The sequence below is a fragment of the Gallus gallus genome (genome assembly GCF_016699485.2).
Source record: "Gallus gallus isolate bGalGal1 chromosome 37 unlocalized genomic scaffold, bGalGal1.mat.broiler.GRCg7b 37_unloc3, whole genome shotgun sequence".
NCBI lineage: Eukaryota > Metazoa > Chordata > Aves > Galliformes > Phasianidae > Gallus > Gallus gallus.
This window is the reverse complement of record NW_024095969.1, coordinates 1-16186: the sequence shown is the minus strand read 5'-3', so window position 1 is coordinate 16186 and position 16186 is coordinate 1. Positions and strand designations below refer to the sequence as shown.

At 55.5% G+C, this 16186-nt stretch overlaps 3 protein-coding genes and 1 non-coding gene across 6 annotated transcripts; 2 read left to right on the top strand and 2 right to left on the bottom strand.

Moving 5' to 3' along the window:
- The first annotated feature begins 1350 nt into the window (after nucleotides 1-1350).
- LOC121108766 lies at nucleotides 1351-5366 on the top strand. Of its 2 annotated transcripts, XM_040656904.2 has the most exons (7): nucleotides 1351-1516; nucleotides 2870-3323; nucleotides 3611-3734; nucleotides 4012-4074; nucleotides 4328-4642; nucleotides 4978-5054; nucleotides 5188-5366. In XM_040656904.2, the coding sequence occupies exons 2-7, from the start codon at nucleotides 3270-3272 to the stop codon at nucleotides 5242-5244; spliced, it is 690 nt and encodes a 229-aa protein (XP_040512838.1). In that variant the 5' UTR covers nucleotides 1351-1516; nucleotides 2870-3269; the 3' UTR covers nucleotides 5245-5366. The 2 variants fall into 2 exon arrangements, with proteins under 2 accessions (XP_040512838.1, XP_040512837.1); XM_040656903.1 differs by lacking the exon at nucleotides 1351-1516 and having other exon boundaries at nucleotides 2554-3323.
- LOC121108767 lies at nucleotides 1540-10224 on the bottom strand. Of its 2 annotated transcripts, none has more exons than XR_006932574.1 (3): nucleotides 9938-10224; nucleotides 6493-9471; nucleotides 1540-1554 (listed from the first exon to the last, which is right to left on the bottom strand). It is a non-coding gene; the product is annotated as an uncharacterized LOC121108767 (transcript). The 2 variants fall into 2 exon arrangements; XR_005843422.2 differs by lacking the exon at nucleotides 1540-1554 and adding an exon at nucleotides 4939-5106.
- Nucleotides 10225-10286: 62 nt separating this feature from the next.
- LOC124417572 lies at nucleotides 10287-12830 on the top strand. The gene is made up of 2 exons (XM_046906051.1): nucleotides 10287-10641; nucleotides 11138-12830. Exon 2 carries the CDS (start codon nucleotides 11730-11732, stop codon nucleotides 12780-12782), a length of 1053 nt encoding a protein of 350 aa, XP_046762007.1. The 5' UTR covers nucleotides 10287-10641; nucleotides 11138-11729; the 3' UTR covers nucleotides 12783-12830.
- Nucleotides 12831-13169: 339 nt separating this feature from the next.
- LOC121108765 lies at nucleotides 13170-16180 on the bottom strand. The gene is made up of 6 exons (XM_040656902.1): nucleotides 16103-16180; nucleotides 15645-15901; nucleotides 15404-15489; nucleotides 14921-15045; nucleotides 14287-14398; nucleotides 13170-13978 (listed from the first exon to the last, which is right to left on the bottom strand). The coding sequence occupies exons 2-6, from the start codon at nucleotides 15723-15725 to the stop codon at nucleotides 13456-13458; spliced, it is 927 nt and encodes a 308-aa protein (XP_040512836.1). The 5' UTR covers nucleotides 15726-15901; nucleotides 16103-16180; the 3' UTR covers nucleotides 13170-13455.
- Nucleotides 16181-16186: the final 6 nt, after the last annotated feature.

Below are 16186 nucleotides of genomic sequence, written 5' to 3'. Positions count from 1 at the left end.
GCATCTCAACTCTTTCCTTGCTCAGAAACCACTGAGGTAAAAAAGAACTGGCAAGCTTGCTTTTAGAATTACCTTCTCTGTACGACCTGCTGCTTTAAAGCACCAGCTCTCCTAGCAATGACCTGCCTCTGGCATGCTCAGCCTGCAGGGAAAAGTTATTCCTCTGTGTCTGCAGGCTTTGCTCGCATTCCCAGGTGCAAGAGTCAGTCTAGAGCTCAGCCCAGCTTTACCAACAACAGAAATCCAGTTGATGCCAGCTGTGTTTTTCTCTCTTCTGAAACACCGTACTGCTGCAAGAAGCAATGTTGCAAATGCTTCTTTATTGCACAAAAGCTAGGAAATAGCTTTTTTTCTAGAGATTTCCACACGAGACATACTTTTCAAGGAGGCACCAGGCAAGTGGAGACAACGGAAAGCACTGGCAAGTCAAAGCTTGGTTAAAAGCTTTCATGTGAGACCTAATGGCATCTTTTCCCATGCAGGTCAGCTACGGTGACGATAAACCATGTCCAAAAGCTTCACTGCATGAGAACGCCACATGCAAAAGATTAGAAGCTGCAGAGATATAAATTCATCTCAGCCCAGAAATCCTTCCCTGTGTGTATTGCCTGGAGTTCCGAGACTGCAGAGCCAGAATCATTCTCCTCCTCTGGGTGCAGTCTAGGAGATGGACACCTCCAACCACGCACACTTCCACAGCTCTTCCTTTCTCATCAAGTCAGGCCTTGACACAGGAGATGTTTTTGTCCCCTCTTTTTCCTGAGGTTACCCCCCGCTGCCTCTGTTGCCGTGTTTTACTTGACCACTAACAAAAAAGTAGTTCTAAATAATTCAGCCTGGGATTCTTCACGTAGTAATGTAACGCGAGGAGCTGGGGCTTTCCAGAAGAACAACCGTTTTGCTAAGGAAACACGCCATTTGGGATGGGGACTCTACACAGCTCCTAAGCAGAAGGTGGTGGGGCTCTCACGTCACTCTGCTCCCAGGCAGGGCCTCCAACACAGTTACCTTGATTTGCATTGCTCTTTTGCCTACTTGCAACTTCAGGGCACTTCTCATCCCACTCTCAGTCCTTGTAAGAAAGGCTGTGGCAAATCCACCTGCAGAAAACACTGTCATTCCCTTTAGAAACAAAGAAACCACTCTGCCCTTGCTCCTGAGCCTGGTCCCTGCCTCCACCTGCAGGGCTTGGCTGTCCTGGCTCTGTTCGTGGGCCACTAAATGAAATCCAGACAACAGAGACAAAAAGAGGCAGAGGACTGGCACTAATATTTCTCTGTTGGCGGGAATCTCAACAGAAAGTGCTGTGCTAAAGTTGTGAGGTTCAGGGAACACCCCTATCAAGGCAAAAAGCATAGTATGGAAGCTTTAGTTACGGCATGCTGAGTAGAAGAAGAGAAAGGACTATTACCTCCTATTTTATTTTTCTTTCAGTCTCTCTCGTCATGTGGATCTGAGGATGACCAAAGCCTGTTGCCACAAGCATTGCTGAACCCGTCAAAATGATCGCTCAGAGGTATTGCACCGGCACATCGCACAGAAGAACTGTGTAACCTAAGTAGCTAAGGGGAGAAGAAAGGGGAGCGGCTAACATTCATTACCTCCCCTAAACTGATAGTCGTTGGCTTCTTGTCCCATCCAAATCCTGGCAAGCAGGATAACAAAGATTTAGTGACTGTTTACAACTGTGGTAGGGATTGCTGGATACAACCAGCCACCCAAGGCTGAGCACGCTCTCCGATCCCTTTCGCAATTCTAGAAATACCCAGAAGAGCTCTGTGTTCTCTTGCTTTCATTTCCTTACACAAACCATTTTCAAATGCACGTTGTTATAGGTTGATACAAGATCTAGGGCTTAAAGCCACAGCCACAGAGGTGGACACTGGCCCCAGGGCCTAAATCCACATCTACAGCCAGACAGGCCGGCACCAGCTCTGGGGCTTAAAGCCAAAGCCAGAGAAGCTGGCAAGGTCCCTGGGACGTAAATCCACAGCCAGAGAGGCCGGCACCAGCCCTGTGGCCTAAAAACAAGGACAGAGAAACCGGCACCGGCCCTGAGGCCTGCAACCACAGGCACAGCCAGAGAGGCCGGCACAGGGCCTGGGGTCTAAAGCCACAAAAAAAGAGGCCAGCACTGAGCCCAGGCCCTAAAGCCACAGCCTGAGAGGCTGACGCCGGCCACGGGGCTTAAAGCCAAAGCCACAGCCAGGCAGGCCAAAAAAGGCCCTGGGGACTAAAGGCACAGCTTGAAAGGACTTGAAACAGTGCAGGGGCTTAAAGCCACAGCCAAACTTAGAGAGGCCGGCACCTGAAGCCCCAACCAGCAAGGACCAGCACCGGCCCAACGGCCTGAAGTCACAGCCAGAGAGGCCTACAACGGCCCCAGTGCCTTAAGCCCCAGACCCAGTCTGAGAAACCAGCACAAGCCCCAAGGCCTGAAGCCACAGCCACGGACACACCGGCTGCCAGCGACCCCAGGGCCTAAAGCCACAGCCCAAAAGGCCAGCACTGGCCCCGGGGCCTAAAGCCACAGCCAGAGAGGACCGGAACCAGGCCAAGGGCCTAAAGCCACAGCCATGGCACAAGAGGCCAGCACCAGCTTTGAATATAAATCCACAGCCCAAGAGGCCTATACCGGCCCCGAGGCCTGAAGGTACAGCCACAGCCCGAGAGGCCTACATCGGTCCCCGAACCTAACGCCACAGCCAGACAGGCCTGCACCAGCCCCGGGACATCCAGGCGTGCGTTGCTATTGGTTTCCAGTGATTCCTCTGGGACTCCATTGACCACTGTGAAGCCATATTGGTCTTTTCTGTTTTTTATTGGGCTGCACAAGAGTCGTCTTCACTTCTCCATTCCTGTTCTTCAGATAACCCCATTGGGTGACCCTAAGATGTGGAGCTGGGAGGCGTCCATTTCCTTCGCTTATGATGAAAGCACCAGGGCGATGCGGGCACTCACTGAGGTCACAACCACTGCTGGGGTGGGAGCGTTTGTGCCACAGCTGGTGAGCAGAGCTGGAGCTCTGGTGAGCGTGCTGCACGCAGAGACTGAGCTCTGGGCCTTCTGTGGAACAGATCACCCTGTGAGAGCCCGACGGAAGCATCGCGTGTGCACTCGTTGGTACTCTCTGCAGGGTTATTGTCCCAAGGGAGATTTTGGGATCGAGGCGGTCTTGGGAAGCGGGAAGCCAGCTCCTTTCAAGGGCTGGGAAAGTTTCTGCAGAGAGAGCCTCTGGAACTTCAGCTTCCTCTGAGCCTTCAGCAGCCATGTCTCAGCAAGGAGACGACCGTGGTTCCAATTCCTGCCGTGTGAGTTGCAAGGTATGGCTGGGCTTCTTCTGCTTGGTGCTTCCGTTTCCTTGTTTTCAAGGGGAAGGGACGGAGTAAGGGGAGCCCTGCTGGTCCTTGGTGACCTCAGGAACCGGTTGTATTCAGTGCTCACTGCTGACAGCCTGGGCTAACAACGTGGACGTGGCTCAGGCTGTCTTTTCCCATAGTGATAATCAGTGTCTCAGCACTCTGATATCCCATCTGTGGCACTGATCTGGAACCTCTCTGCAAATCTTGGCTGCCCGTTCCCACCACCGTTTCTCCCTTTCTCTCTTCAGAAGTGGCGCGGTGCGGTTCCCCGCGGTTGGGAGCAGCAGCCAGCAGGCTGCCAGAGATCCAACCGCGCCTTGCAGCGCACAGAGGGACGCAACAGGGACGGACGGTCCTTCCTGCCATACAGAAGTGAGTTTCTTCAGCCCTCCGTCGCAAAGTGTGGAGGAATGAATTTTGAGTATTCCTTCTGAGTGGGTGCAGTGCTGTATGGGATGTCAAGTAAGCATCCATTTGGAGTGCAGGAAGGAGCAGTGCAAAGTGAACTATCAATCCCTTTGTGTTTGGGCTGTCAAAGAAGCATCTTTCTGTTTCCTGGGGGGACGTGGGCTTACTGCATGATATTTCTGCTGCTGCCTGCTGGTGCCTGTGAAATCAACGTTGTTGATTTTTTACAATGTTTCTGTAGGGATGGATCCTGTGCGTCCATGGAGTGGTGCTGGGCAAGGGGGGAAACGGAAAGCCTCCGCAGGTAAGAAGCTCATGTGAGCTGTGCTATGGGTATGCGCCTCTAAATAGGGCTGCATGAAGGGCAGTGTGTGCGATGGAGGGGAGAGGAAAGGGCACTGCACATCCGTGCTGGGAACCCAACGTTCACCCATGATCCTAAGATCCCTTACCGTGAGTACTCGAGACATTTTAGCATGATGGCCCATTCTGCAGACTGCAAGGACTGCAAGGACTCTCTTTCAATGTTGTTGCTTCGCCTTTCCCGATTATCACAGAGAGAGGTGCCGAGCCCAACGGAAAGATCTACGCAAAAGCGGTGCAGGAAGTCCTTCTGGAGAGAGCTCATCTCCAGGCTGGAGGGCTTCCTACAACAGCAGGTCCCAGCACAGGGGGAAGACCTTCCCCTGCTGTGTGCTCCCGCTCTGTCTCCAAGTCCTTGGCTGGATGTAAAAGCAAAGGCTTGGAAGAAGCGAAGCCAACAGCAGTGCAGCTGCCTGCTAACAAAAGAGTGAGGGGGCCGAGCGGAGACAGCGTGCCAGCTCCAGCAGCACACCCTGGGCCTGCTGCAGTGCGGAGCTCCAAGCTAAGAGGTGAGAAGGTGCTGTGGGACCCACCCTGGTGAGCTGCTGCCCTTTTCAAGCACACTGAGTTTGCTCAGGGTTCGCTTTGCTTTTTCCTTCTCTGTGGAGGGGACAAGAGTGGAAGGCTACAAAGTCCAAAGGCAGTGAGGTGCCAGAACACGTAACCCCGTCTCCTTCCATTAACTCCATGGTGGTTTTCTGCACATCCCCCTGGAAATGTCATTCACTGGGAAACTTCCTAGTCCCGTTTCCTCTGTTTTTTGCTGCCTTCTGCCTGTACGGCACCCGTGTTTCTGCAGTTGTGCTGCTGACAAAATGCATTCATGTTTATTCTTGCTTTCTAGCAAGAAGACGCCAAGAGAAAGAGAGGAGAGGGGAATCGATGAAGGCTGCCCTCAGAGCTGCCGCTGCACGTGCAGAGGTGAGTCCTTGGTGAACGCAGACACGGCTCTGGTTGTTCTCAGGGCCTCTGTCTGTCAGATATGAAAGAAAGAGACTGTAAATTCCCGAGGGAAGAGGTGTCCTGTTTCTACCCTCGCTCCGTTTCTTTCCAGGCCTCCGCAGTGAACAGCCTTGTGGAGATGATGCAGAAGCTGCAGCTGAAGGACTGAGAGGAGGAGCGTCAGCAGGCAGCGGCTGCAGTGCGCAGCGTTACAGGGCAGCGCTGCGAGTGCTGCCCAACTCAGCACTCCAACTTCAGATGGAGTCAATAAATACCAGACACAATGAGAGATTCACACAGAGCGCACGGCCTCATTTGTCCAGCGGCACTCGGAGAGCTGCTGCACCACCTCCTCGTTATTGGTCTCGCAGCGCTCGCTCAGAACTCCCACAGCTCCGTCAGCGAATGCTGCCATCCAGTGATGCAGCGGAGGCAGCAGTCCTTTGCACTGCCCACAAACAGACAGTCTGCAAAGCACGTGCAGAGAGCTGCGAGGAACAAAGCCTGGCCACGAGCGTGCTAACTTGGAGAGCAACGCTGTGCAGATGGCTGAGTTTCCCAGGGCAGCACTGAGTGTTTTTGGCTTTGATGACGAGTGTATAATGAGCAAAGTTCATCAAAAGGACAGCGTTTTCTCAGAAAGTGACAGGCTGTTGGTCCAGAGCAGCATCTCCGAAGCTTAGGACCGCCAGGCCGCCATCCCGGCACTGTTCTGCTTACAGACAGCACTCCAGGTTCTCCTGGTGTGGCACACAGAGGGCGTCCCTCTGCCGTGCAGCCCTCCCCAGTGCCTGCCTGCCTGTCACTGTTCTAGCTGGAATGGAGCTGTTTCCTTTGCAGTGCCTGCTATGGCGCTATGTCCTGGTTCTGTCAGCGCTCCGTGCCGTCCTGCAGGCTGTTGTGCAGAGCGCAGTGCTGTGGAGCTGTGCTTTCCGGCCCTGTGCTCTCCAGCACTCTGGCGGGACTTCCGTTGCCCCCAGAAATCTCCTGTTCCCAGGAGCCTCCATTGCCCCCTTGCACGCGCATCTGTGTGCACAGAAGTGTGCAGAACCATACACCCATGTGCAAACACTTCCCCGCACACACAGCTGTGCATTCACACACACGTGCAAGCGCATCCTTGCACAGCCGGGTGTGCGCACTCCATTCGTGTGCACGCAAGTGTGTGCAAAACCCAACAGCCTTGTGCAAAGACCTTCATGCACGCATTCGTGTTCATGCATACACACACATGCGTGCACACCATCCTTCTGCACACCCACGTGCATAAAGACACAAGCGCAGCTCTAGCCTTGCACACAGCCATCTGCACGCACACACGTGCAAAACTTTCACCCACAGACACCGTGCACACGCCCACGTGCAGTGCACACTCATGCTCAGCACCATCTTTGCACACCCCCGTATGCACACATACCTGCACTCACAGCTCGAGGACAAAATGCCGCTCATGTGGCACAGCCAACACGCAGGCAGTTGGTAATGTCAGGAGGAAAGGTGCCCCGTTACACTCATTCATTCTCCTCTCTTTAATGCAGGCATTGGGGCACAGCTGGAGCCCCATCCTGAGATGTGGATTGCTGCGGGGTTCCTCATCAGTGGGCTACGGGGGTCCTGGGATGGTGATGGGAGTCCTGTCAGGGACTGTGGGAGTCGGAGAACACAGGAGGGGTCTGAGGCATAAAGGGAGGTCTGAGCCTCCCTCAAATCGGAGGGATCCTTGAAGAACCGTGGGGGACGTGGGGTGCTGCTGGGGACTGTGGGGCTCTGCGAGGTCCCAGGTTGGCGGTGGGGGAGGTGTACCCGGTCAGAGAAAGTACTTGAGGAGCTATGTAGCTCTGTGGGAGGGGGTGTGGGGGATATAGAATGGATATGACAACACAGCCTGCAGGAGCAGAATGCTGTTCAGGAGAAGACAAGATGTGCGCTGCAAGAGGGACGCGGGGGTATGGGGTGCTATGGGAGGAGGTGGGGAGCAGTTTGAGGTAAAAAAAAAAGGGGGGAAGGGGACAGCGGTGTAGGAGGGGTTTCATTTCTTCCTGAGAGGGGACTGGGGGTCCGTGCAGCCCAAAGGTGGGACCCTAAGCCGTAACCCCACACGAGCCATAAGCCAAGATGACCTCATCATGTGTGTGACCCCATGGCTGTATGTGACCCACAACCCTGGGTGAACCACACCCCCACATGACCCTGTGACTCCCTGACCCTACCTGCCCCCATCACGCTGCGACCCGATGCCATGTGGCCCCAGAACTCTGGGATCCCTGCCCCCACCTCAACTCGACCATAGAAACACATGTGACCACAGAACTCCATGTCACCCCATCTGACCCTACCATCTCATCTGACCTCATCACAGCAACCCAGAACCCCATCTAACCCAGAACCCCACAAAACCCCATAACACTCTGACTCTGCAGGACAGCCATGTGACCCCCAACCCCACATCCTCACCCCGTGTGGCCAGAGAACCAGCTGTGTGTGGGGAAAAGTCATCGCCTCCTCAGGGTGGTACAGCCCCACGGCTGCCCCAAGGAAGCCATGGGGCGGGCTGCTGCCGTACGTGGTCAGAGTGGCTCGGTGTGCCAGCTGTGTGCTGCTGGAAATCACCCGACCTGTTATGGCTGGGACAGTGGCAGAGGAAATCATCAAACATCTGCAGGGATAGCACAAGGTAGGGTCAGTGTGACAGCTGTGTCGTTGCTCAGCAGACAGATGCTGAGCAGAGCACAGCAGGGCCAGGATGTACTGACCAGGGGGAGGTGGAGAGTGCACACGAGATAAGGCACAGGTGCAGGACGGAGCATGAGACCCAGCACGTACGACAGCTGCAAGAAATCCTGCCTGCCTGTCTGCATAGAAAAGCACACAATCAGCCCAAAAGGAGCAGCTTGGCCATAGACCTGCTCTGGAAAAACTGCACAGCGGATGCGTGGCGGAGACTGTGAGCCTGCAGTCCTTAGCCAAGGGGGAACAGGAGAGCAGTGAGTGCCACAGGAGGAGAACTATGGGAGCAGAAGGAACTCACTGAGGAGAGTGAAGTAACAACACAGCAACCAGGAGAACTGCTGCTGGCCACGGGCCGCGGGCAGTGATGGCGCTGCTCTAGGATGGCTCTGAGGCTGCTATGGTTCATACTCATGGAATCTCTTCCTTAGCCCTCCACTAACCCCTGCACCCTCATCTTACCCCCCAAGATGTGGGCTAGATGAGGGTCAGGGGCAGATGTAGAGTGCTATACAACAGCGGCCCCAGAGCCACCCTCCTGACCTAGCCAGTAACAGACCCATCACTGCCCTCAGCCTCATATGGGCTTACGGTGCTCACAGGGTTATGGGTCATGGGGAGCCTTGGGCTCACGCCGAGTTATATGGCGTTCGGGGCTCACGTGGGGTTATGGATCAGGGCTCCACCTTTGGGCCACAGGGAACCCCAATCCCCTCTGAGGAAGAAATCAACCAGTGCACTCCAACACCACCCCACATCCTCCATTCTATCCGCAAACAGCTCCCCACGTGCCCTCATACCCCCTACGTCCCCATGCCACCCCACGTCCCCGCACCCACAAGTCCCACCTGTACCTCACACCTTGTCTTCTCCTGCAAAGCACTCTGCTCCTGCAGGCTGTGGTCTATAGCCCCATATCCTGCCCAAATCCTCCTATGTTCCTGGACCCACAGTGCCCCTCACATCCCTTTCACCCACAGCTGTGCCCTACACCTGCCCCAGCTCCGCATTCCTCTCCTGCAGCAGCCACCCCTGCCCCAGCACCCTATGGCTGTACAAGAGCTTGATGGGGATGGGGCTGAGGAGAGGCCTCAGGTGTGCTATGGGGTTCCTGGGATGGTGACAGGGGTGCTGCTGTCAGGGACCGTAGGAATCGATGAGATCCCGGGGTTGGGGTCTTGGAGGTGGGAAAGGAGGTCTGAGGGAGGAAATAGAGGAAACATGGGGGTTCTGTGGGAGCCCAGAGGGGGACATGGGGTGATGCTGGGGACTGTGGGGCTCCATGTGCATATGGGCCAGGTACAGGGGAGGTGTACCGGTTCTGAGGAGCTCCTTGAGGGGGCTATGGGGATCTGTGGGAGGCTACAGGGTGTCTCTAGGGGTCTTGCTGGGGAAACACTGGGGTGGATACTGGGGCTTTGAGAGAATGATGGGTGGGCTGTCATGGGAAAGGAAAGAGCAACCTTGGGGAAAGCAAGGGACAACCAGGAGGATGGAAGGGAATCCTACAGGAATGCAAGGGGAATCCTGGCTGAGGCAAGGGGACAGCTAGGGGAAGAACAGGGGGACGTCCCAGCAACTGACTTCTTCTTTCACAGCCACATCTTCTACTTCCCAACTGAGCTGCAAAGCTGCCAGACGAGCTGCAGTACCGCTGCCCGGCTCCTGCCTGGGTCAGAAAGAGCTGCACGTTAACGGGGTGCAATTGACATTCAAAAGCCAACTCCATCACGGCAGTCACACAACCATCCCCTTCAGTATCTGTTACAGGCAGACGGCCATGCCCTTGCACAGGAACCATTCCTACGGAGTGAGGGAAGTCCGTCACTGCCTTAGGACAACAGTAATAGGGGAAGGGCCCCAAACCATTCAGAACATGCTTCAGAACATGCTATCAAACCACCGACTTTGGCAGCTAAACACACCTTCTCCGTCAAGAATTAGCAAGACCAATTAATGCCCCACATTCCCCTATATTCCACTCACACCTACCTACTGCTCCATACCTCCTGTAACCCCCCACAGCCCCCAAGAGCCACCCCTACAGCCCCCCACGGCCCCACATTACCCTACAGCCCCCTCAGCTCCCACATCCCCACCACATCTCCCCCACTGCCCCTACACCCACAGACCACCTCAGCCCCGGGGGGCACCGGGAGCAGCGCTGGAGGCTCGGGGGGGCCCGGCCCGGATGCGGGCAGCAGCGCTGCGGCGGTGGGGGCCCCGAGTCCTTCAGCCGTCCCAAATCCCCGCATCCCACGGCCAAGAGGAGGGGAGGGGAGCGGAGGGGACGGCGGGGGGATTCGGGCCGCGCTCGGTTCCTCTCCCCGGCATGGAGCCGTTCTCCCGCACACCTCCGGCGCCGCTGTCCTCAGCACCGCTCCCGTCCTGCCGCGCTTCCGTCTCGGTGCTGCCCGCATCCGGGGAGATGCCACCGGGGGCGGGATGGAAATGCCGCTGACCAATCAGAGGCCGGCAGGGGCCGGCGCCGAGCTGGGAGCGCAGCGGACTCCCGGAAAGCAGCGGCAGCGGCGGGAAGGGGCTCCAAGGAGCAAAGAATGGCGGCGAGGCGCTGCCGGGAGCAGCAGAAGGCAGCGAGGAGAAGCCGTGAAGCTGCAGAGCGGCGGAGTTGTCTTTTCTCCTTGCCAGGCTTGAATCTTCCTTCCGCCTTGCTGTGCTGTGGGGAGCAGCTGGAGGCGATTCTCTTGCATGAGCGAGGGGTGCAGCCTGGTTCCACCCGGCCCTGAGCTCACGGAAGGGCTGGCTGCCCGCAGGGAAGGAGCTCTGCTTGAGGTCTGCTCCTGGGTGGGCTTTTGTGTGCCCTGTTCCTCAGGAAGGGGTAAGCAGTGCTGGGGTTATTTGCTAGATGGAGTGCGTTTGTGTTTCTTGGCTTCCTGAAAGCTGTGTCTGTCTTCTTCACTGCCAGCTGGAGAGACTCGGGGGAGAAAGCGTTGTGCTTGATGGCACGGTTTCCTTGGGCAAAGGATGCTTTGGCAGCAGAGGTTTGCTGTCAGGAGGCATGAAAGCACTGAAGCCAATGCTGCCGTGCCCTGGGCCCAGAGACATCAGCTCCCAGCACGTCCCTGGCGGTGGATGTGTGCAAGCTCTGTGTCTGCCAGTGGTTGCTGCAAAGGCTTTGTGGTCAGCTGTGCGTGGCTGTTTTGCTCTTGAGGGCGTGGGAACAGAGGGCAACACGCTGATGGGAGTGATGGTGTCCTGCTCAGCAAAGGATGTGCTGGGTGGCAGAAGAGGATTCTTGGCTGAGCGTGGAAAATCTCTCTGCTCCTTCCTGAAGGTGAGTTTTTCCAAGTGAGACGCGCACAGCTGGATTGCAGGGTGCCCTGGAGGAGGTGACCCCCACTTGACATCGGTTGGGTATTTTAAAGCAGCTGAGATTAAGGAGACATGACAAAGTTGTGCAAATGTTCCTGGACGTTCCTAGTTCTTGAATTGCCTAAAGGAACACAAGCAATGCAGAGAAAGAAAGAAAGAACGAAAGAAAAAGAACAACAACACCTGTATGTCCTGCACAGAACCCAGCTTTAATAGAGACGAAAATTATTGACGTTCCTTTTTCTTCTTCTCTCAGTGACGGAATTTGCTCTCACCTTCTCTCTCTGCTCTCCTGCTCTCTGCACACGTCCTCCCCACTTCTTACATCTTCAGTTCTTCTGTTGAACTCCCATCTTCTTCATCTCTCTCTTTTTTTTTTTTTTTTTTTTTTTACCTTTGGAAACCTTTCCTTGATGCGCCTTCCCTCCCTTCTCCTATCTTTTCTAACCTCTCCTGTCTGCTGTCTTCCTCTCCTCTACTAGATTTTTTTTCCCATACTCTTCTCTCCCTTTTCTCTGTTATTTCCCCTCCTTATTCACTCCTCATCGTTCTGCGTCTAAACTCCTCTGTTGCTCTTCTTATTCTGTCTCCTCAATGCTCTTTGTTCTGCATCTGCACTCCTCTTCTACTACTCTTTCTTCTCTGTATCCTCTCTCCTCTTTCTTCTGCCTCTGCACTCCTCTCTGCTTTGCTTTGTCCCCGGTATTCTCACTTGTCTTTCTTCTGACTGCTCTCCTCTTCTGCTCCTTGTTGTTCCCTGTGTCATCTCTCATCTTCTGCATCTGCACCCTTCTGCTGTTCTTTTTCCCCTATCTTCTCTCCTCCTTCTTCTTACTGCACTCCTCTTCTCTTCTGATCTTTCTTCCTTGTGCGCTCACACCTCTTCTTCATCTACACTCCTCTTCTGCTCTTCCTTTATTCTTCACCTGCTCTCTGGCACTGTTCTTCTTTTCACAGCACTGTCCGCTCTTCTCTACTGCTCTGTTCTTTCTCTGCTCTTCCTCTCTTCTCTCTTGCCTCTTTCCTCTCTTTCCACCTCCTGTACTTTTGCTCTACTTTTCATACTTCTCCTCTTCAGCTCCTCTCCACTTCTGCTGTTCTGTCTTACCTGCACCCACTCATCCCTTCTTCAGCTCTTCTCCCTGCCCGCTTGTTTTTCTTACCTTCATCCTCTCTTTTTCTTCTCCTCCTCTTCTGCTCTTCTTTCTTACCTGTGCCTGTTCTTCACTGCTTTTGCTCTTGTCCTTCTCAGCGTCTGCCTTACCTTTATTCTCTCTTCTCCTCAAGACGGGGAGTTCTTGGAGTGGGTCCAGAGGAGGGCCACTAAGATGGTCAGAGGGCTGGAGCACCTCTCGTATGAGGAAAGGTGAAGGGAACTGGGATCGTTTAGCTTGGAGAAGAGAAGGCTCCTTAAAGGGAGCATCTAAGCAGGAGGGAGAATGGCTGTTTCCGAGGGTGGGTTGTAATAGGAGATGCAGGAGTGGTCTTCAGGTGAGACAGGGGAGGTTTAAGTTGGATCTGAGAATGAAGTTTTTCCCCGAGAGGCTGGTGAGGCACTGGAACAGGTTGCCCAAGGAGGTTGTGGATGCCGCATCCCTGGAGGCATTCAAGGCCAGGCTGGATGTGGCACGGGGCATTTTGGTCTAGTGGCTGGCAATACTGCACATAGCAGGGAGGGGGGTGGGAGGTGAAACTTGATGGTCACTGTGGTCCTTTTCAACGCACGCCATTGTATGATTCAGTGATTCTGTGATTCTTTATAGGACGCAATCTTCCACTTGGAAAAGGCCTCCCAAGGATCCCTGGTATCCTGTGAGAGCTCTGAGCTGCCGCACCAATTTGAAGCTGACTTCATTTTTGGTCTTCCCCTTCAGCAGAAAAGCTCAGACAGCCGAGCCAAGCGAGATGCTGGATTTCCTTTGGCATCAAGGAAAGCATCGTGAGATGTTCTGATGCCCTCTCACAATTCTTTCTCCCTCCGCCAGCACCAGAGCTGGCGTCCAAAGACGCAATGACACTGCCACAGGCATTGTGGAGATTTGTATGGGATAGGCCCATGGTAAGGCTTTATTGACAGAGGGAGGGACAATGAAGATTGGATGTCAGGGAGAAGGTCTTTCCAGAGACGGTGGTGAGATGCTGGAAGCGGATGCCCAGAGAGCTTGTGGACGCCGCGTCCGTGGCAGTGTTGAAGGCCAGGTTGGATTGGGCACTCGGCAGCCTAGTCTAGGATTAGATATGATGCAGATGGGATTCAAGCATCTGTTTTGCAGCCAGCTCGAGTGGAGCTCTTGGAGCTCATGGGCGCCCCATGCCCGCATCAGCGTGGGTAGGGTGTGCCCTTCCTGCGCGGTGGGGCTTTGGTGTTTGGAGGCTGACGCTGAGGAGACTGTGTTTCTTCGTTTATCGGTGGCAGAAATCCAGCTCTGTCAGTAGAGGACTCCTGCGGCTGGCTGGCCTCAGCCTGAGATGTTGATGCTGCCATCTCCTCGGGTTCTTTCTGCCTGCTCTTCTTAGCCCTGCGCCTCAGAAGTCTGACTGAGTCGCATGCCAGAAGTGGAAGCCGGGATGGAGTGCCTTGCGATGCCTGCGACGGGCTGGACTGAGCCCTTGAGGAAGGTCTGGAATCGTTGCTGAAAGATTCGTTGGCTTTGGGCAACTTCAGCACCGCAGCCACACGATGGGCTTTTTCCGCTTCCCGTTCTTCCTCACGGAAGCTCACGTGTTTGGTTCCCGGGGCTCGGCCCAGGTCTTCTTGGCTGTCTGTTTCTGCCTGGCCCTGCAGCTGGCAGGTCAGCGGCTGCTTTTGGTCTTCAGGCACTCCAGGGATGGCTGGCAGCAGACTGAAAGGACAGAGCAGGAGGGGTCCGCCTGAGTGGATGATGGCTTTGGGGCCGCATCCTGCAAGCCGGAGCCAGGACCCTTGGCTGCAACGCAGCCTTCCCCACAGACAGCTCACCGGCTGCCCTTGTGGCTCTCCCCCGTGGGATCCAGAGAGGGGCCAGCCCTGTGAGCTGGGGGGCTCCTGGCGTCCCCATCCCAGCACTATTGGGCAGCCAGAAACAGGGACCCTTTGGGGCTAGGGAATGGGCTCTCGTTGGCTCAGTCAATCACCCCCATGCACATGCCAAGCCAGAGCCTCCAGCCTCACCTGGACGTAGAGCTCTCCTTGCGCAGTAAGCTCCTTATCCTTCGGAGTTTTCCTCCATCTAGACTGTCCGAGCTCAAGCGTTTGATGAAGGTTGGCTTGCCAGCAAATCTCACTGGGATTGGGAAGGCAGAGGAGACTCACCGTCAACCCTTTGGCTCACTCACCAGGGGCGCTCAGGCCTGTTCCCAGAACATGCGTGAGGGCCTGCTCTGCTCCCCCCACTGCTGACATCTGTGCCGCCCGCGGACCCTCCCTGAAACCATCTCTGGCCCCACTTCTCCTCTCTGCCATCTTGGGACTCTCTTTTGGGAGTGCATTAGTGACGCTTGGCTTTGGGAAAGCGGAGCTGGGTGGTGACGATGAGCTGACAGGGTGACTTTTGGGGACCATATCCTTTCGTTGGGGGAGGGCGGGGCCTAAGGTGCCGAGGTGCTCCTGCCATAGCCAGGGATGGGGGCACGTCACAGCCAGCACCTTGGTTTTGGAGAGGCCAACAATTCCTCGTGGGAAGAGGCCGTGCTGAGCTGGCGTGAAGCTTTGACGTAAGTCAGAGCCCTTGGCTGATGTTCAGCAAGGGATTTCCCATCTCAAGTTGGTGGCTTGTGCCCTGGAAAGGCGCTGGATGCTGCTTTACCTTTCTTGCCCTGGGCGAGAGGTGGCAAAGCCTCCTCTTCCTTTGGTTTCCCCTCCGCAGGGATGCCTCCTGAGGACCTGCGGGATATCCCAGGTGGTGGTTTGGGTACAAACTCCATTTGAAACCTGTACGCGAGGAGACGACAGTGAGCGGTGGGACGCAGCGCTCCACCAATCCTTGTTGCTCTCTCTGATTGCCTGCTGACAGGCCCATTTTCATGCTGCATGATGGCCACTGCTTTCTAAAGGCTTCAGCAGGGCCAGGCTGAGAGCAACCTGATGTGGCGGATAGGTGTCCCTGTTCCCTGCAGGGGAGTGGGACTAGGTGCCCTTTCCAGGTTCCTTCCAGCTCAAATGATGCGATGATTCTATGCCATATCCTCGTGGGCAGGGCAGGGACACCCATGGTCACAAGGAACAAATGCTACGGCATGAGAGCTGAGCAGCTGCAGCAAGCAGCAGCTACAGCCCCCAACATACTCACTTGGGAAAGACGACGAGGCAGCCAGAGAGTGCCAGGGAGGCCACCGGTGCCGCTCGGGACACCACCATGTCCAGCAGCCAGGGGGCCTGCAGGGGAGGAACAGGGAGGATGTGGGATGTCCTTGTGACGGCTGAGGCACTGGGCGCACAAGGAGCCCAAGGCAGGGAGGGCTGATGGCACCCCAGCACTTGCACGGCGCGAGCAGCTGGCCAGGTGCTGGTGGTAGAAAGCTACAGCTCACCTTGAGAAGAGCTTTCCTGAACTTCTCTTTCCCTGACAGCTTCTCAAGGAAGTCGTAATAGAATTTCATGTGGAAGGTCATTCCATCGATGTGGAGTACTCCAATGTCCTTGAAGACAACGGCAACGTTCTCCCCATTCTTCAGGCAGCCAGAGAGCAGGGACACGGTGCTTTGGATGCAAGCCTGCGCTGTCTGCCAGGTCACAGAGGCAGCTGCGGCCACCTCGCTGCTCTTGAGCGGCTCCAGCTTCCTATGGGCTGAAAAATGGGAGGGACGGAGTTGATGATACGGTTGGTTTTCCGCAGTGCTTCCCTGGAACTGCTTCTTGTGGCCATCAGCCAGAACGGCCCCATGTTTGGCTGGGCTCCTCCGAGGGGGAGGTTTGCTTTGGAGAATGGAGGCGGTGGCCCTGTTGGCCCTGTGCGTGAAGCCAGCAAAGCTTTAATCCTCCCTCCTACCTGGCAGGGACTCCCTGCGGGGCTTGAGGTGGTGCACGGCTATGAGGTTTCCAGACAAGTGAAAGACGGGCCACCGCAGAGTCA